The 13,920-nt window shown below is 42.1% G+C and overlaps 2 protein-coding genes across 3 annotated transcripts; one reads left to right on the top strand and one right to left on the bottom strand.

Moving 5' to 3' along the window:
* Window positions 1–356: 356 nt before the first annotated feature.
* Window positions 357–7,240, bottom strand: LOC306821580 (uncharacterized protein). 2 transcript variants are annotated; one of them, XM_079340089.1, is made up of 9 exons: window positions 7,045–7,240; window positions 4,670–4,948; window positions 3,698–3,801; window positions 3,149–3,596; window positions 2,973–3,065; window positions 2,852–2,888; window positions 2,538–2,609; window positions 1,083–2,453; window positions 357–973 (listed from the first exon to the last, which is right to left on the bottom strand). In XM_079340089.1, the coding sequence occupies exons 2-9, from the start codon at window positions 4,766–4,768 to the stop codon at window positions 696–698; spliced, it is 2,502 nt and encodes an 833-aa protein (XP_079196215.1). In that variant the 5' UTR covers window positions 4,769–4,948; window positions 7,045–7,240; the 3' UTR covers window positions 357–695. The 2 variants fall into 2 exon arrangements, with proteins under 2 accessions (XP_079196215.1, XP_079196216.1); XM_079340090.1 differs by lacking the exon at window positions 7,045–7,240 and adding an exon at window positions 6,509–6,616.
* LOC306821581 (transcriptional repressor CTCF-like) lies at window positions 6,709–12,901 on the top strand. Its single transcript, XM_079340091.1, has 13 exons — window positions 6,709–6,857; window positions 8,357–8,622; window positions 8,709–8,891; window positions 8,985–9,342; window positions 9,455–9,625; window positions 9,784–9,917; window positions 10,036–10,156; window positions 10,252–10,401; window positions 10,527–10,687; window positions 10,778–10,960; window positions 11,054–11,189; window positions 11,300–11,455; window positions 11,562–12,901. Exons 2-13 carry the CDS (start codon window positions 8,377–8,379, stop codon window positions 11,807–11,809), a joined length of 2,247 nt encoding a protein of 748 aa, XP_079196217.1. The 5' UTR covers window positions 6,709–6,857; window positions 8,357–8,376; the 3' UTR covers window positions 11,810–12,901.
* The last annotated feature ends 1,019 nt before the right edge of the window (window positions 12,902–13,920 follow it).

Here is a 13,920-nt window from a genome sequence, read left to right as displayed (position 1 = left end):
CTTAGGTTAAGGTTTTTATAAATGTTATGTAATGTTAATGTAAAACCATTTCCTTTAGGGACTAATAAAGTATATACAATTTATAAAATATTTCATGGATTCGCTTACAGCCTCTTGTGATTTTCCAAAGCGATTTGAGTTTTCTCTGATGTCACTATGCTATTCAGGTCTGGTGGGAAAAAAAAGACCACAATTAAACGGAAACAGAGAAAAAAACAGCACCAACAATTAGGTTATCCATGTAACAATTAAAAAAACATGAACTCCAGAAAAAGCAAGAAAGTGTTCAGGCTTTTCAGATATTCTTATCACAAGTACAAAGTATTCATGGAAAAAAACCCAGAAGGAATAATACAGGCAATTCAATAATCCATTTAATATTCATAAGTATGTCTCTTATCCATCTATTGTAAACATGGTGTAGTTGTCTTATGGTACATAATCATACGTGCAATGCAAAAATTCAAACATAAGTTAAAAAAGGACAAAGACACTGCTGGATTTGTTAATTACATAACACCAAAGGGATCTCAGTTCTTTGGTCCAGTGGCCCACCCTTTGTGGTGTGCTGCTATAATGTGGTGGTCCCTGTAGGAAGTGCCATGGATCTTTTCCTCTCGTTTTTCCCTTTACTGTGGTCTCTCCTGCCCGTCACAGTAGTTGGTCCCGTTTTTAGCAACATCATGGTTTTTAAATTACTTCTCACCTTCAGACTTGATTTCTTCTTGTTTTTGAACTTCTATCAGCACTTCATCAACATCTTTTCCTGACGCAGCCTTAGCCATTACCACTTCTGTTTTTTTTGTGTCCTCCTCAGGTTTGGCAGCTTGTTCCTGCATTTCTTCATTATTCTCTTTACGGTTGACCAGAGCTACTTTCTCATTTTCCTCCTTGCTTTCCTTTGCATCATCAACTGTCTTGTTCTCATCCATCTCAGTTCCGTTGCTCTTTTGTTCCGTCTTAAGCACCTCATCTGCAGTTAAAAAAAAAAAAAAAAACACCCTTCAACTTACCTTAATGCTTGATAAAGAAAACAAATAAATGCAAGTTACAACACATAAAATACAGAACTTAAAACATACCTGAGTCCTTCTCTGCAGGCTCTACACTGGCTCTATCTTCAGGAGATGTCTTTAAATCTGTATCTTGGCCTGGACTTTCTTTAGAAGGAGCTGGAGTGGCCAGATGGTGAAAAGCAGCACTTGAGCTATCAGTCGTGGAGAGGTCAGAGATAGTTGGCGTGAGGGTAGTGCTAACACTGATTGTGTAAGGTTGGTCTGAGTCAGTTGTAGGTGGAGGACTAACAGCAGTAGCATTTGTTGAACTAGTGGTGGAAGTGAAATCTGAACAGTTTACAGCACTGGTTGTGGTGGTGGTAGTGTCGGTGGGGTTTGTTTCACTTGATGATGTGGAGGGAATAGACATATCAGATGTGGTTGGATGAGGAATGGTAGAAGTAGAGCTTGAGTCTATGCAGTTGGTGGATGTCGGGCTTGCAGTGGTGTCGGGAAGTTCAGAAAGGATCAGTGTGGAGGAAGAGGAAATGGGGGTGTCAGGTGAAAATGGAGATGCGATGGTATCGCTTAGGTCAGGAGGTGGAGATGTTTTAGTGACTGGTGAAGCTACTATTACACAGCTACCTGAGGTGGCTGAAGTCATATCATCACTAGCTTCAGTAATTAGATTGTTGTTAGTAGAAAAGACGGATTGTGAATCTGATGTGCAGGTGGAGGGTGACGAAGCGTTGGTGCTGACAGGAACAGCTGCATCAACACCAACAGAAGGTGGAGCATCAACCGAGTGAACGCTTGATTCAGTTTGCAGATTTGTTGATGCTGTGGAAACTTGAATTTTGCTGCTGGGAGCAGAAACAGTTTCCAAGGTGGATTTGGAAGGTGTAGTTATGGTCACTGAGCAGGACGTGGTGGACAGTCTTGGACTGATGGGCTCAGAGGATGTGGAAGTAATTGAGACAGTAGTGGGAGGCTCTGTGGGTGTAGTTGTGCTGGTAGAACTGGGTTTTTCATGGGTGTTAGCCTTAGATTCAGGTGTAAGCTGTTTGCTGTCAACCTCTGTTACATCAATGGGTGTTGTAGCTTCTGCAGGAGGGCTAACAGAGTCAGTGCATATGTATGTGTCTGAGGACAGTACAGTACTTAAAGAAGAAATCATAGAATCGGTTGAGTTAGGGACTGAGTTTGAGATTGTTGGTACAGTAGGTGTGGTGGTGGTGGTAGCATTGACGTCAGGAGTAGCAGGGGTAGATGTAGCCGGACTCAGTTTAGTGGGTGTATTTGTCTCTGCCTCCTGTATTTGGGCAAGCTCATTCTCAGGTGTGTTGCGGCCAGATGTTGAGGGTGGGGGACCTGGTTTGATAACTGGCTTTGGGAGCAAAGCAGGTTTCCCAGCTGACTCGTGTGCTGACACACTTGGGCGCATTTGATGCCGCGTATCTAAAGAAGAAAATTAACGTGTAAATATTTATAGTTATCATATATTAAAGAAGAAGTAAATCTGTGTTTTTGTTTTGTGTTTACCTGACGATGCAGACATGGTTCGAGGTTTTGTGAACGTAGGTGGTGGCTCAGGCTTACTGTCAATGATAGTTCCTGATGCACAAACATCATTCACAGCTTATGTTACAAGAGGAATTAATTCACATCTTGATCTCTATAATGGATGGAGAACAGTCTTATAAGCAAAATGAGCTATTAAACCTTAAATAGAGAACTTATCCAGATCAAAAAGCCACTCCTTCTGTTACAAATCCATTAACTTTAAAGATGGAGCTCTACTAAGAAGGAGCAAGGAAGAGTTTAATCATTTTAAGTATATAGACAAATAGACATACCCTCAGATTCTGCCTTTTTCATCTCTCCCTCCTGAGTCTAAAAAAACAAAAGAGGTATTTAGAAAACTTTAAAGACGCCTACAGTATACACATTTACAAACAGAAAAAACCAAGCATATACCTGTGCCTCTCCTGGCTGGACTTTGGAAACTCCAATACGTTGAAGCATGAGATGGAGTTTCTGTTCAAAGCTATGTTGGCCCTCCAACTGTTTCTGAAAGTAGCAACAGCAGGGGGATGAGTTATTTCACAACTTACGTAACTCAACAAAAAATACACTACTCTATTTGTATTCACCTTTCCAGTATTTCTTCCATAAGGGTTCCCTGCTGCAGCTGATCCAGACAGCAGAATGAGAGATTGGGACTTCCCCTCTCTGAGAGCTCGACGGGGAGGCGCCGCTTCACTTCTCAGCGTTGGGGCACCAGAAACAGGTGTCTCCTGAACAGCTGACTCTCCAGCGCTTGGATTCTCTTTCGACTTCTCCTTTTCATTTTCCTTGACTCGTTCTTTGTCTTTGTCTTTCTCGGCTCTAGCGGCTTCCCGGAGAGGGCGGATGAGATCAGTGATGGAGGTCTTTTTGGGGCGCCCGTCATGGCTCGTTTCAGACTTCAGACCTCGTCTCTTTTTGAGTGTAAAAAAATCGCCCAGCTTCCTCCTGAGTGTTTTGGTCTGGGGTGGACAAGGGGCAGAGCTCGCAGGAGCCACCTCGTGCACTGTGATAGCTTCCTCATCTTGATTTTTCCTTAAGAAGGATCATATATCAAATAAATTAACATCCTTGAATACATTTATTAGGCACTAGACCTATATATGGAAGCATAAGAGGCAGCTAGTGGTACTCACAGTGCATCAGTAGGAAGTACTCTCTTAGTAAAGAACTCCTCGACACCTTCATCCACCCTCCCCATGTGCTCAAGGGCTTCATTTTCACTCTCTATTATAGTTTCCTAAATAACATACACAGAAAAAAAAAACTACAATTTTACACCAAAGATTTACGAACGGATTTTGAAAAGCAACTTCTGTTGTACATAATTTAACATTACATAACCGTAACCTCTAAAAACCCACACACTCTGGTACTAGTGTTCCTCCTGCCTCTATAGGTGTATTTTGGTTTGAATCTCTCTTCCAGCCATGCTACAAACCAGCCTCTCGGGAGTCAGTTGCCCAGTAACGTAAAATGGGGGGGCGTCACTGGACTTTGCATGCTGAATAAAGCAGAGTAACTCATTTTGCCAATGTAGGTAATGTGATATTGAAATTGCAGCAATTCAGTGCTGCATCATCCTGATCATATTAACATCTGTCACCACAAGTAGCAATGAAAGACAGGAAAGCAATTTCAGCACAAGTCTATATTACAGATGATATCCTGTCAGGGGAATCGCCTGAATTGTGTCTCCCTGGCCATTGGCACCAAGGGAGTGACTGTGTCTACAGCCTTATAGCTCAGTGACAACACAATCAGCTCAGTGCAAAAAGGAGACGATCACACACACTCACACACAGACACACAATACAGTTAAATACAACCTGTGAAGAAAAAAAGAACATTTTTTCTGTTGTGCAGACAACACATTCACAAACAGATTTCTAGTGAGGCTACTTCAAAAAGCCAGTGACCGGCAGAAAGGGACTGCCTTATTCAAACAGGGACCAGGCATCTTTCACAGCACCCCTCCTCTGTCCTTCCCTTCCCCCTGCCTCTCCCCTCAGTACAATTTTTCATCTCCTCCCATTTTCTCTCCTCACACACACCACCTTTCACTCACAGTCCATTTTTAAAAAACCTTCTCTCTTCCTTCACAGTACCTGCGGTCTGCTGGGGCGGTAGTTCAGTTTTTGTCGGTGAGGTCTTGGTCTGCTCTGGGTGTAATGCCTAAGCGCTGGTCCGCCCAACGGCAGCTCCATTGGGGAGACACGGCACGCTGTTACCGTGGAGCTCTGTTGCCGTGGCTCTGTTGCTGAGGCACGGTTGCTAAGAGCAGGAGCAGCAGCAGTATGTAATGCCTCCTCAGAGGTGGGCGGGGCACAGGCCGGCTGACTGACAGATGTGACAAGAGAACCTCGCCTTTCTCTGCTCCCTCCCTTCTGAGAGGAAAACCATGAGAAAAAGGTGGAGATAAAATAAGCCGATACAAGCAGAGAGAGGAATAAAGTGACCACAGTGATATATATTTGATCCACGCATCATAGCCTCTGACATGCACTTCCATTTGAACATACAACAATGAATATAGCTAAAATGAACAAAATGTTCTATTGGTTATATAACAAATTAATAATTTATTTCATATGCGGAAAATATGCTCTGAAATGTTCTAATTGACAGATTGACCTGGTAAATTTTTATATCACTAAAAAAATGAAGAAATTCACAGGTTAATGAATTATGAACAAAGCAAGATGTAGCATCAATATTTGATATGAAACTCTTTTGAACAGAGAGGATCGTGCAGTTCTTGATTATAAGCTCAAAATGTACCTTTTTTCCCCCTAACATTTGCATGGCTATAATACAAACTTTACAGAGGGCATGTGTTGCACATTTTGGGGGAACTGTGTTGTCTGTTTAAAGTTTGTGTTAATGTTTACTCCAAGAATGTATTAAATAATATAATACTTGTTTGGAAGTTAGACTGATCAATCCTGAAGTTCTCTATGGTATCATAGTTCCTTTTTCTTCATCTTTACCTGAGAGTGAAGATTCCCAAATGTATACTTTTTGTGAAGTTTACTTTGACAACAACACAAAAAATTACTTTTATGTTTTCCATGTATGCCTGAAAAAGATTGACGGTGTCATAGATCTGCAGAATCCCTGAAAGCTATTTTCTAGAGTTTTCCCAGTTGTTTTTACACTGTATTCCTCTAAGCCTTAAAGGGGACATGTTATGAAAAATAGTCTATGAACGTTTATGCGGGCAACCCGAGTGTCTACCAATCCACAGAATGTAAAATAAACCCATCCAGTCCTTTGTTTGTTGTCTGCATAAATCTTACAACAAAGGGGCAGTTTTCTCAACATGTGACATTACAAGATAGATTCTGGTGAAAATAAAAACCCCAAGAAAACCCCTCACCTCCCCTGGTATCTCCACTCATGGACTCGAGGTCTGCCTTTTCTTCTTGCTATATTCTTCCTGTATACATCACTCCTCTGTAACAGAGGGGCCAGATTGAAATAAAGACATTTAACCAAAGAAACCCATGGGAAACAGAGGTGTTTATACCCAGAGCTCTTTAACTCCTTAACGACCAGAGTGATCTAATTTTTTTGTTTTATTCATAAACGATTGTATAATGCCAATTCAATAAAACCTTGTCAAAGAGTGGGAAATGCACATTCCATGTATTATCAGCATATTGGGCAGTAATCTATCTTTCAGTTGCTGGTACTCTATGTCACCAGGATATTGTCTTTATCCTAACACTTTCATCCCAGCTGTGGTAGAATAATACATTATTAAAGGTGATGTGGCCTTGAATCACGATTTGCTGTTGAGAGACTCACCCCACGCACACCTCCAACACTCAAATACTGCCCTCTTGTGATTGACTTGATGTTTTACTTTAACACAAAGTGTTTCTTGTAACATTGAATTCAAGGTGGCTTGACGTTGTCAAGTGAAACTCACCTTTGACACTCACATCTTTTTGTTGTGTGTACTGATCTCATAAAAAAAAAAAATACATATAGACCCTGAATTGTCTTGATCACAGTTGACGTGTTTCAGGATGCCACGCCTACACCTGAATTCAAATCTGGCGCCTGAAACCAAACCCCGACCCCTCCCCCCTCCCCCTCCTCGGCTTTGCGTTTGCGCAGGCGCGTAAGCTCTTAAAGACCGCCATTTTGTGTCGGGGCCCACTCTGCCAAAGCGGGAGAAAATATTAAGCGCGGCGCCCAACACGTACGGACGGCCACTGCAGGATTGAAGACGGTAGCCACCGAGGTTGAGCTTCGGGTTGAATATACCTGGAAAAGAAGCAGTCGAAAGTAAGTGACAGCCTTCTTTTGCCTCCAAACACGGAGACGTTTTTGTAGGAGCCGTCGCCGGCCTCTAGGTGTCACGGTAGGGCTTACCGAGCAGGCGGCAGGCGGGGGGTGTTTGTCTCCCTCTATCGTTATCTACTATCCCCTATACCGTCTATAAACTGTAACTCTGTCCCGGTGGAATGTTTGCCTGATATTAGTAAATCCATACAGAGAGATGATTGTGAAGTGTTTGTGTTATAAGTTTGTTCAGCGCAGTCGTCCATCTTCTCGTGCTCTTTGTTTCCTGTTTTCAGTCGCGCCTCGAGCTCACCTAGTACGAGCTGCCTTCTTTATACTTTTACATTTACAAAGTTTATGTAATGGTCAAGATATTTTAATGTGAAGCTCCAGGTGAACTCATTAAATATGTAAATGCATTAAACAATACATCGACTGCTTGAGATAATCATTGTTTAAATAACCGATGTCGGAACAGGAAGTTGTAAATTGCCGCTTTTTTTTTTTTTTTTACATTTCAACTCACAGCTGCACAACACAAAAACTTACTTCAAGCTCTGATTACTTTAAGGCCTTTGCACACCAGCTATTAAATGACCTATCATTTGCTCTAAGTCACGTTTAACTTTAGTGTGACTCACCAGAGTAAACGGACAACTTCTTAACAACAAGTTCAGTAAGGATACTTAACTGTGTCCTGCATCGACCGCAACGTTGACTCCAATGCTATAATGTGATACCATTTAATAACAATAATTAACTATAACTATAATTAATTTAAAAAACATAATTGATCCACAAAGAACATTTCAGTTCTGCTTGTTTTGTGGTTCAGCATCATTTGCATGAATCTTTACGTGTTGTTAATACTAGATCGTTTACATTATTCTGCGTACACCCATGAATAAAATACACAATACTAAGGCTTCTTTATGTATTAAAGAAATTAACTGAAGCGTTGTTTTTTTTTAATCGCAAATGGGTTGAGGTCCTGAGCTTCATTAATGACTGAAGTTACAACCTTCCTCATATTTAATCTGTTGAGCTCACAGGTCTTACTGCCGATACTCTCTGTGGTCTGTATAAGTTTCCAACAGAGACTGAAAAGAAGTAACAACTAAGTTTCAATATTTCAGGGATGTTAGGAGTGATCCCATCTGGGCTGTCTCAATCCAATGCCAAACTTATACGTTGCAAAGATTGATCATTGGCCATTGTTTAATAACGGTTCTTCTCAACCTTTTACAGACCATATTACTGATTCTTGATCACTAGTATTTTAAAATGACCTTTTATGGTGTCCTGTCTGAGGGGGATGTTTATTTAATCAGTTCTGTCGTGCTGTTTACCCTTTCACTGTTGGCTAAAAGAAAGTGTCTGGTCAGTGGCCACAGAACTGACGGATTACATTCAGTGGTGTTAAAATCACGTTTTCTGCCATGACTGCATCAAGACCATGTGTAAATGTGTTTCTCTCTACTTGTATGTCCTTTCCATTATAGCTGGCAGTTGGCCTATCGCCATGGAAGGCGAGGCTGTTTCCATGGATACCACCCAGGCTGCTGATGGAAAGGCCCTGCCAGAAGGTGGAGACGCCCTGATACAAGGTGTTACCATTGCTCAACAGGGGGAAGTGGCTGGGAATGTGGAGATGATGGTGATGGATGCTCTTGATCCTACTCTTTTGCAAATGAAGACAGAAGTGTTGGAGGGCGGTGGCACAGTCACGGTTACCGGCGGAGACGAGGGTCAGATCATCACACTCCAGGTATTTGCTCAGGTTAACTTTGGATTCCTCTGTGGAGTTGTTTCTTTTTAAAAGGTGACATTTTCAGGGTTTGTTCTTCTTTGTAGGTGGTGAATATGGAGGAGCAGGCAGGCGCTGCCTTAGGTCTTGGTCAGCTTCAGTTGGTGCAGGTTCCCGTCACAACAGGAACTGTAGAGGGCCTGCAGGGGACCTATGTTGATGCATCAGCAGCTAACAAGGACGCTGATCCGGTTATCTGCCACACCCTTCCCTTGCCCGAGGGCTTTCAGGTACAAAACAACTCTGGTGTGCTGAGCAAAAACTTCTCCTGCTCCATTGATGACAAAGTCACCCTACGATTTAAATTGTGATGTTTTCTCGAGGTGGTGAAAGTTGGCGCTAATGGAGAAGTAGAAACTGTAGAGCAGGAGGAGCTTCAGGCAGCCCATGAGGAGCTTCAAGGGACACGGGTTGAAGACGAGGGGGAAGAAGAGGCACATGTGTCTCAGCAAGAAGACCCAGACTGGACCAAGGACCCAGAATACCAGCCCATCTCCTCCATCCGCAAAGGCAAGAAGGGAAAGAAAAGCCGCCTGCGCTACGGGGAGGGTGACCGAGACATGGACGTTTCAGTGTATGACTTTGAAGAAGAGCAGCAGGATGGGCTGTTGTCAGAGGTTAATGCTGAGAAAGTTGTTGGCAACATGAAGCCACCGAAGCCCACCAAGATTAAGAAGAAAGGTGAGACTTTAACGACTCTCTTGAGCCTCCTTTCCTCTCGCATCATACAACCACAATAGTGTGCATTTGCACTGCTTTTATTTATCCAGTTATCTTCTCTTTTTGTGGTCAGGCGTGAAGAAGACTTTCCAGTGTGAGCTGTGTAGCTACACCTGTCCAAGGCGCTCCAACCTGGACAGACACATGAAGAGCCACACAGACGAGAGACCCCATAAATGTCACTTGTGTGGACGGGCCTTCAGAACAGTGACACTGCTGAGAAACCACCTGAACACACACACGGGTAATTGAAAAATGAAATTGATACTGGATTATTGAAGCTATTTAAGTAATTTAGAAATCCAGGTTTTGTTAATGTTCCCTGCTTTACATGTCTGTTAGACAACACACGCACACTGATCATTTTTGACCTTTTTTCCCCGCTCTCTTTGGTTTGTCTAGGCACTCGGCCACATAAATGCACAGATTGTGACATGGCCTTTGTGACCAGTGGTGAGTTGGTGCGTCATCGTCGCTACAAACACACGCACGAAAAGCCCTTCAAGTGCTCCATGTGTGACTATTGCAGCGTGGAGGCAAGTCCCCTCATGGATCTTTTTGAGTTCACTGCCTTTAATGTTCCTCACTGTGCCTCCGAATAGGCTCTTGTTTGAACTTGGTCTCTTTTTTTTCTTCTTCTTTTTTTTGTTTTAGGTGAGTAAGTTGAAAAGACACATCCGCTCTCACACTGGAGAGCGACCCTTCCAGTGCAGTCTTTGCAGCTATGCTAGCAGAGATACTTACAAGCTGAAGAGACACATGAGGACACATTCAGGTAACATACCTCCATCATTTCAAAGCCCAAGCTGTGGCCTGTCTCCAGTTTAAGGAGACCGTCTCAATCATGGAACTCTCTCCACTGTTTTTCAGGTGAAAAGCCGTACGAGTGCTACATCTGCCATGCACGTTTCACACAGAGCGGCACCATGAAGATGCATATTCTGCAGAAACACACAGAGAATGTGGCAAAGTACCACTGCCCACACTGTGACACTGTCATCGCACGCAAAAGTGACCTCGGTTAGTTTTGTTACTCGTACAGTTTTACAAACAAATGGTGTGCTAGGATGGCTTTTTTTTAACCTTCTTTTGTATGTTGGAGATGGAGAAAGGGGACATTTGTTTCAAATATGTTTCTTTTCCAGGTGTTCACTTGCGAAAGCAGCACTCATTTCTTGAGAAGGGAAAGAAGTGCCGTTACTGTGATGCCGTGTTTCATGAGCGATACGCTCTCATCCAACACCAGAAGACTCACAAGAACGAGAAACGTTTTAAGTGCGAACTGTGTGACTACTGCTGTAGACAGGTGTGTAAAGATAATTCATGACAGGTGGTGTTCCTTTTTTTTCTTTTTTCTTTATAGTTTCTAATATTTTTCTGACTTGATCCTTCCTAGGAGCGCCACATGATAATGCACAAGCGCACACACACAGGGGAGAAGCCGTTTGCTTGCAGCCAGTGCGATAAAACCTTCCGGCAGAAACAGCTTTTGGACATGCACTTCAAGCGCTACCACGACCCAAACTTTGTCCCCACTGCCTTCATCTGCAACAAGTGTACCAGGACGTTCACCCGCAGGGTAGGATCAAGCTCTTGGCTTTTAGCACATAACCTCCACCAGCTCTTTCTGTCTGTTTGAGTTGTGATGATCACGTGTGTTTATAATAAACAGAACACTATGCTGCGTCACACTGAAAACTGCACGGGGGAACTTGTTGGAGAGGAGAACGGAACTCCAACACCCAAAAAGGGTCGCCGTGGCAGGAAGAGGAAGATGCAGTCCAGGGGGGAAGATGATGATGACACAGGTACTGTATGCATATGAATCCTTTTTTCTGTGCATTGAATTTCCGTACTATGATATACTCCTGTACATTATACAGACTTGTATTAATGCTTGACGTTCTTATTCATGAAGTGGATGAGGCAGAGGAGGAGGAGGAGGAGGAGGAGGAAGAGGACATTTTAAGTGAGATTGAAGTCGAACAGGCCCCACCAGTGGTCCCCATTCCAGCACCTGTGGAGCCACCAGTAAAGAGAAAACGTGGACGGCCTCCAAAGAGCAAACCAGACGGTAAGTGTGACATCACAACACTTTTGGGCATCTTTTCTTCAAATGTATTTTAAATAGTGTACACAGACTCTTCTATTACCCGCATCTGACCTGAAACTCTTTACAGCGGCTGCTATCATTCGTGTGGAGGACGAGGCCACAGGAGAGGTGGATGACATTATCGTCAAGAAGGAGGTTGGAGCTGAACCTGATGAGCAGGAGGCCGAGGAGGTGATTGTTGGTGAAGGGAAGACTGCCATTCAAATGGAGGAGCTGTCCCAGGTGGAAGGGAACGCACAGGAAGAGCCATCGTCTGAGGCTCAACCTAACGGAGACCTGACCCCTGAGATGATCCTCAGCATGATGGACCGGTGATGATGAGATGATTTTAGACAGTTGACCCTGTAAATGCACACAGCCCCTTGATCACCTTTTAATATCTGCATTTAGGATGACTAAGACCCACAATCTGGCACAGAGAAAAAAACCTTTACGGTTGTCATTTTAAGAGGTCCTTTTTTAATCATGAATTGATAAAGAGTTGTATGATTTTAAAAGATTTGAATAATTTTGCTTACCAAAAAAGCATTTTAGTATATTGAAGGGTGGCTGTAATTGACTGCAGTATCTTTATCCCTTTCTTATTTGCGTTGCTCTTTTTATGGTAAATGCATTCAACATGACACAATCTCTGTCAGTGAGAATTACGCAACATATTTTTTTGTCATTCTGGACTGAATGTCTCCTAAATCTAAACTGCGTGCATGTACTATCCACTAAAAATGTGGTGTTTTTTTTTTTTTTTTTACCCCCCCCCCCCATCTCAACTTTGCAAATTCTTTACTTTGTACACCTGTGTGCTTCTTGGTTAAATGTGTGAATAGATAAATGTGGACTTTTCTTAACTTTAAGCTATTTCTGTTCCCATCCTCAATGAAGTGCTCTCCTCAACTCTCGGATGGGGATTTATTTGTTTTGAAAGCGGCTGAGAATTAAGAAAAGAAGAATTGAGTCATGTCACTTAGACATCATCAGATGTAAGAGCTTTTAGAAAAATGGAGGAAACTTTCAGAACGATTAAACTGCCATTAATTACAGCCACCTGCAGGATTCTTTTTAGAAATATTTTGAATAGCTTTTATATTTTGTTTTGGGGTTTTTGTTTTTTTTTGGTGGTTAGTAAATCCCCTTTAGAACTTCTTTGTTAGTTTTAAAAGCTCCATAGACATGCTGCTTGTTTCTCGCTTTACTTACATCTAGGTGATGTGTATGTACTGAACATTGTCATGAGAAGTGCAAAAACTGTTGTTGCTCCTCTGTGTAGCCATTCCACTTCGGGTTAAGTTTTCCTTTTTTGTATCATTGAGCAATTCTGTGTAGACTGAATGACATGTTGACAACAGTGTGGCTAAAACAGCAGATGTATGAGTGTACAACCAATAAAAGACTGGCCTTTAAGGTTCTGAAGTTTGAGTCTCATGAACATTTTGATTCAGTCTAGTTTGGGTGACAAGTTAATGGTATTTGGTGGTACATAAAACGATTGCTTGAATCATTGTTTATCTAAAAAAAAAAAAGTTAAGAACCAGATCTAACAAATGTTCATGTATTTTGCTTGCATAAATATTTTATTAAATGGAAGACTTGATATTAAGAGTGTATGTCTTAAGTACATGTTTTCTTTCTTTGGGCTTGTGTTAAATGGTCTTGGCTGTCACTGTTATACTTACTCCCCCTTTTTTTAATGGAAATGATTTAGCTCGAGATCTGATGTTCACAGATATTTGACACAGATGATATGATGCAAAACGATTCACTGCCTCCTTTGCATGTCAGTCACTTGTATCATGAGAAGAGCCTGACTTTGATTTGATATGCCACTGTAATGTTATCTTATGCAAGTTGCACCATTTTAAACGGGTATTTGTACAAACTTCAAATACTGCCTTCAGATACATTGTTCGCATGACAAGGACATTGTTTAAACTGGTCCTAATAGTTCCTGTGCTTTGCTTTCACTGACCTACAGTAAAAGTTTAGGCCAAATGGTTACTACCCCCTTCAAAGTGGATTTGATACAAAATAAGGTACGATGAACCACTTTATAACGGATGCGTGTTAATACCTGTAGATTTCTGTTTTCTTTTTCTTTTTTTTAAACCTCCAGGTCATTACAAGCAGTAAAAGTTAGTTGTAGTGGGCCACAGACAACACTGAATTGAGCGTTATTTAACTTTTGACATTCAAAAAGTTAAGAAGCTATCTAGTGCGGATGGCTTCAATAAACTATTAACACTTCATTTACCTTACTTCTAAACGCGTTTAGTCTCCTTACCCCTGATTTAACTTATTACTCTTCGTGTTATGATGGTTTGGTCTAAACACGGTAACAAAGTCCCGGTCTCTTGTTCTGTTGGAAACCAGCCACATGCGCTCCATCAACTAACACGATGTGATTTAACAGCTTTGTTAAAGTTGAACCCAGC

Source organism: Symphodus melops (assembly GCF_947650265.1).
Source record: "Symphodus melops genome assembly, chromosome: 3".
NCBI classification, from domain to species: Eukaryota; Metazoa; Chordata; class Actinopteri; order Labriformes; family Labridae; genus Symphodus; species Symphodus melops.
The sequence above is the reverse complement of the archived record's forward strand: the minus strand, read 5'-3'. Positions and strand labels throughout refer to the sequence as shown.

Excerpts from the sequence above, each read along its gene's own strand:
- LOC306821580 (XM_079340089.1), bottom strand. The coding sequence starts at position 4,768 with ATGGAGCTGCCGTTGGGCGGACCAGCGCTTAGGCATTACACCCAGAGC. Across the intron at positions 3,802-4,669 it reads ACCGCCCCAGCAGACCGCAG|GAAACTATAATAGAGAGTGA; the intron begins GTACTGTGAAGG and ends TATGTTATTTAG. Across the intron at positions 3,597-3,697 it reads GTACTTCCTACTGATGCACT|GAAAAATCAAGATGAGGAAG; the intron begins GTGAGTACCACT and ends ATCCTTCTTAAG.
- LOC306821581 (XM_079340091.1), top strand. The coding sequence starts at position 8,377 with ATGGAAGGCGAGGCTGTTTCCATGGATACCACCCAGGCTGCTGATGGA. Across the intron at positions 10,688-10,777 it reads GTGACTACTGCTGTAGACAG|GAGCGCCACATGATAATGCA; the intron begins GTGTGTAAAGAT and ends GATCCTTCCTAG. Across the intron at positions 10,961-11,053 it reads CCAGGACGTTCACCCGCAGG|AACACTATGCTGCGTCACAC; the intron begins GTAGGATCAAGC and ends TATAATAAACAG.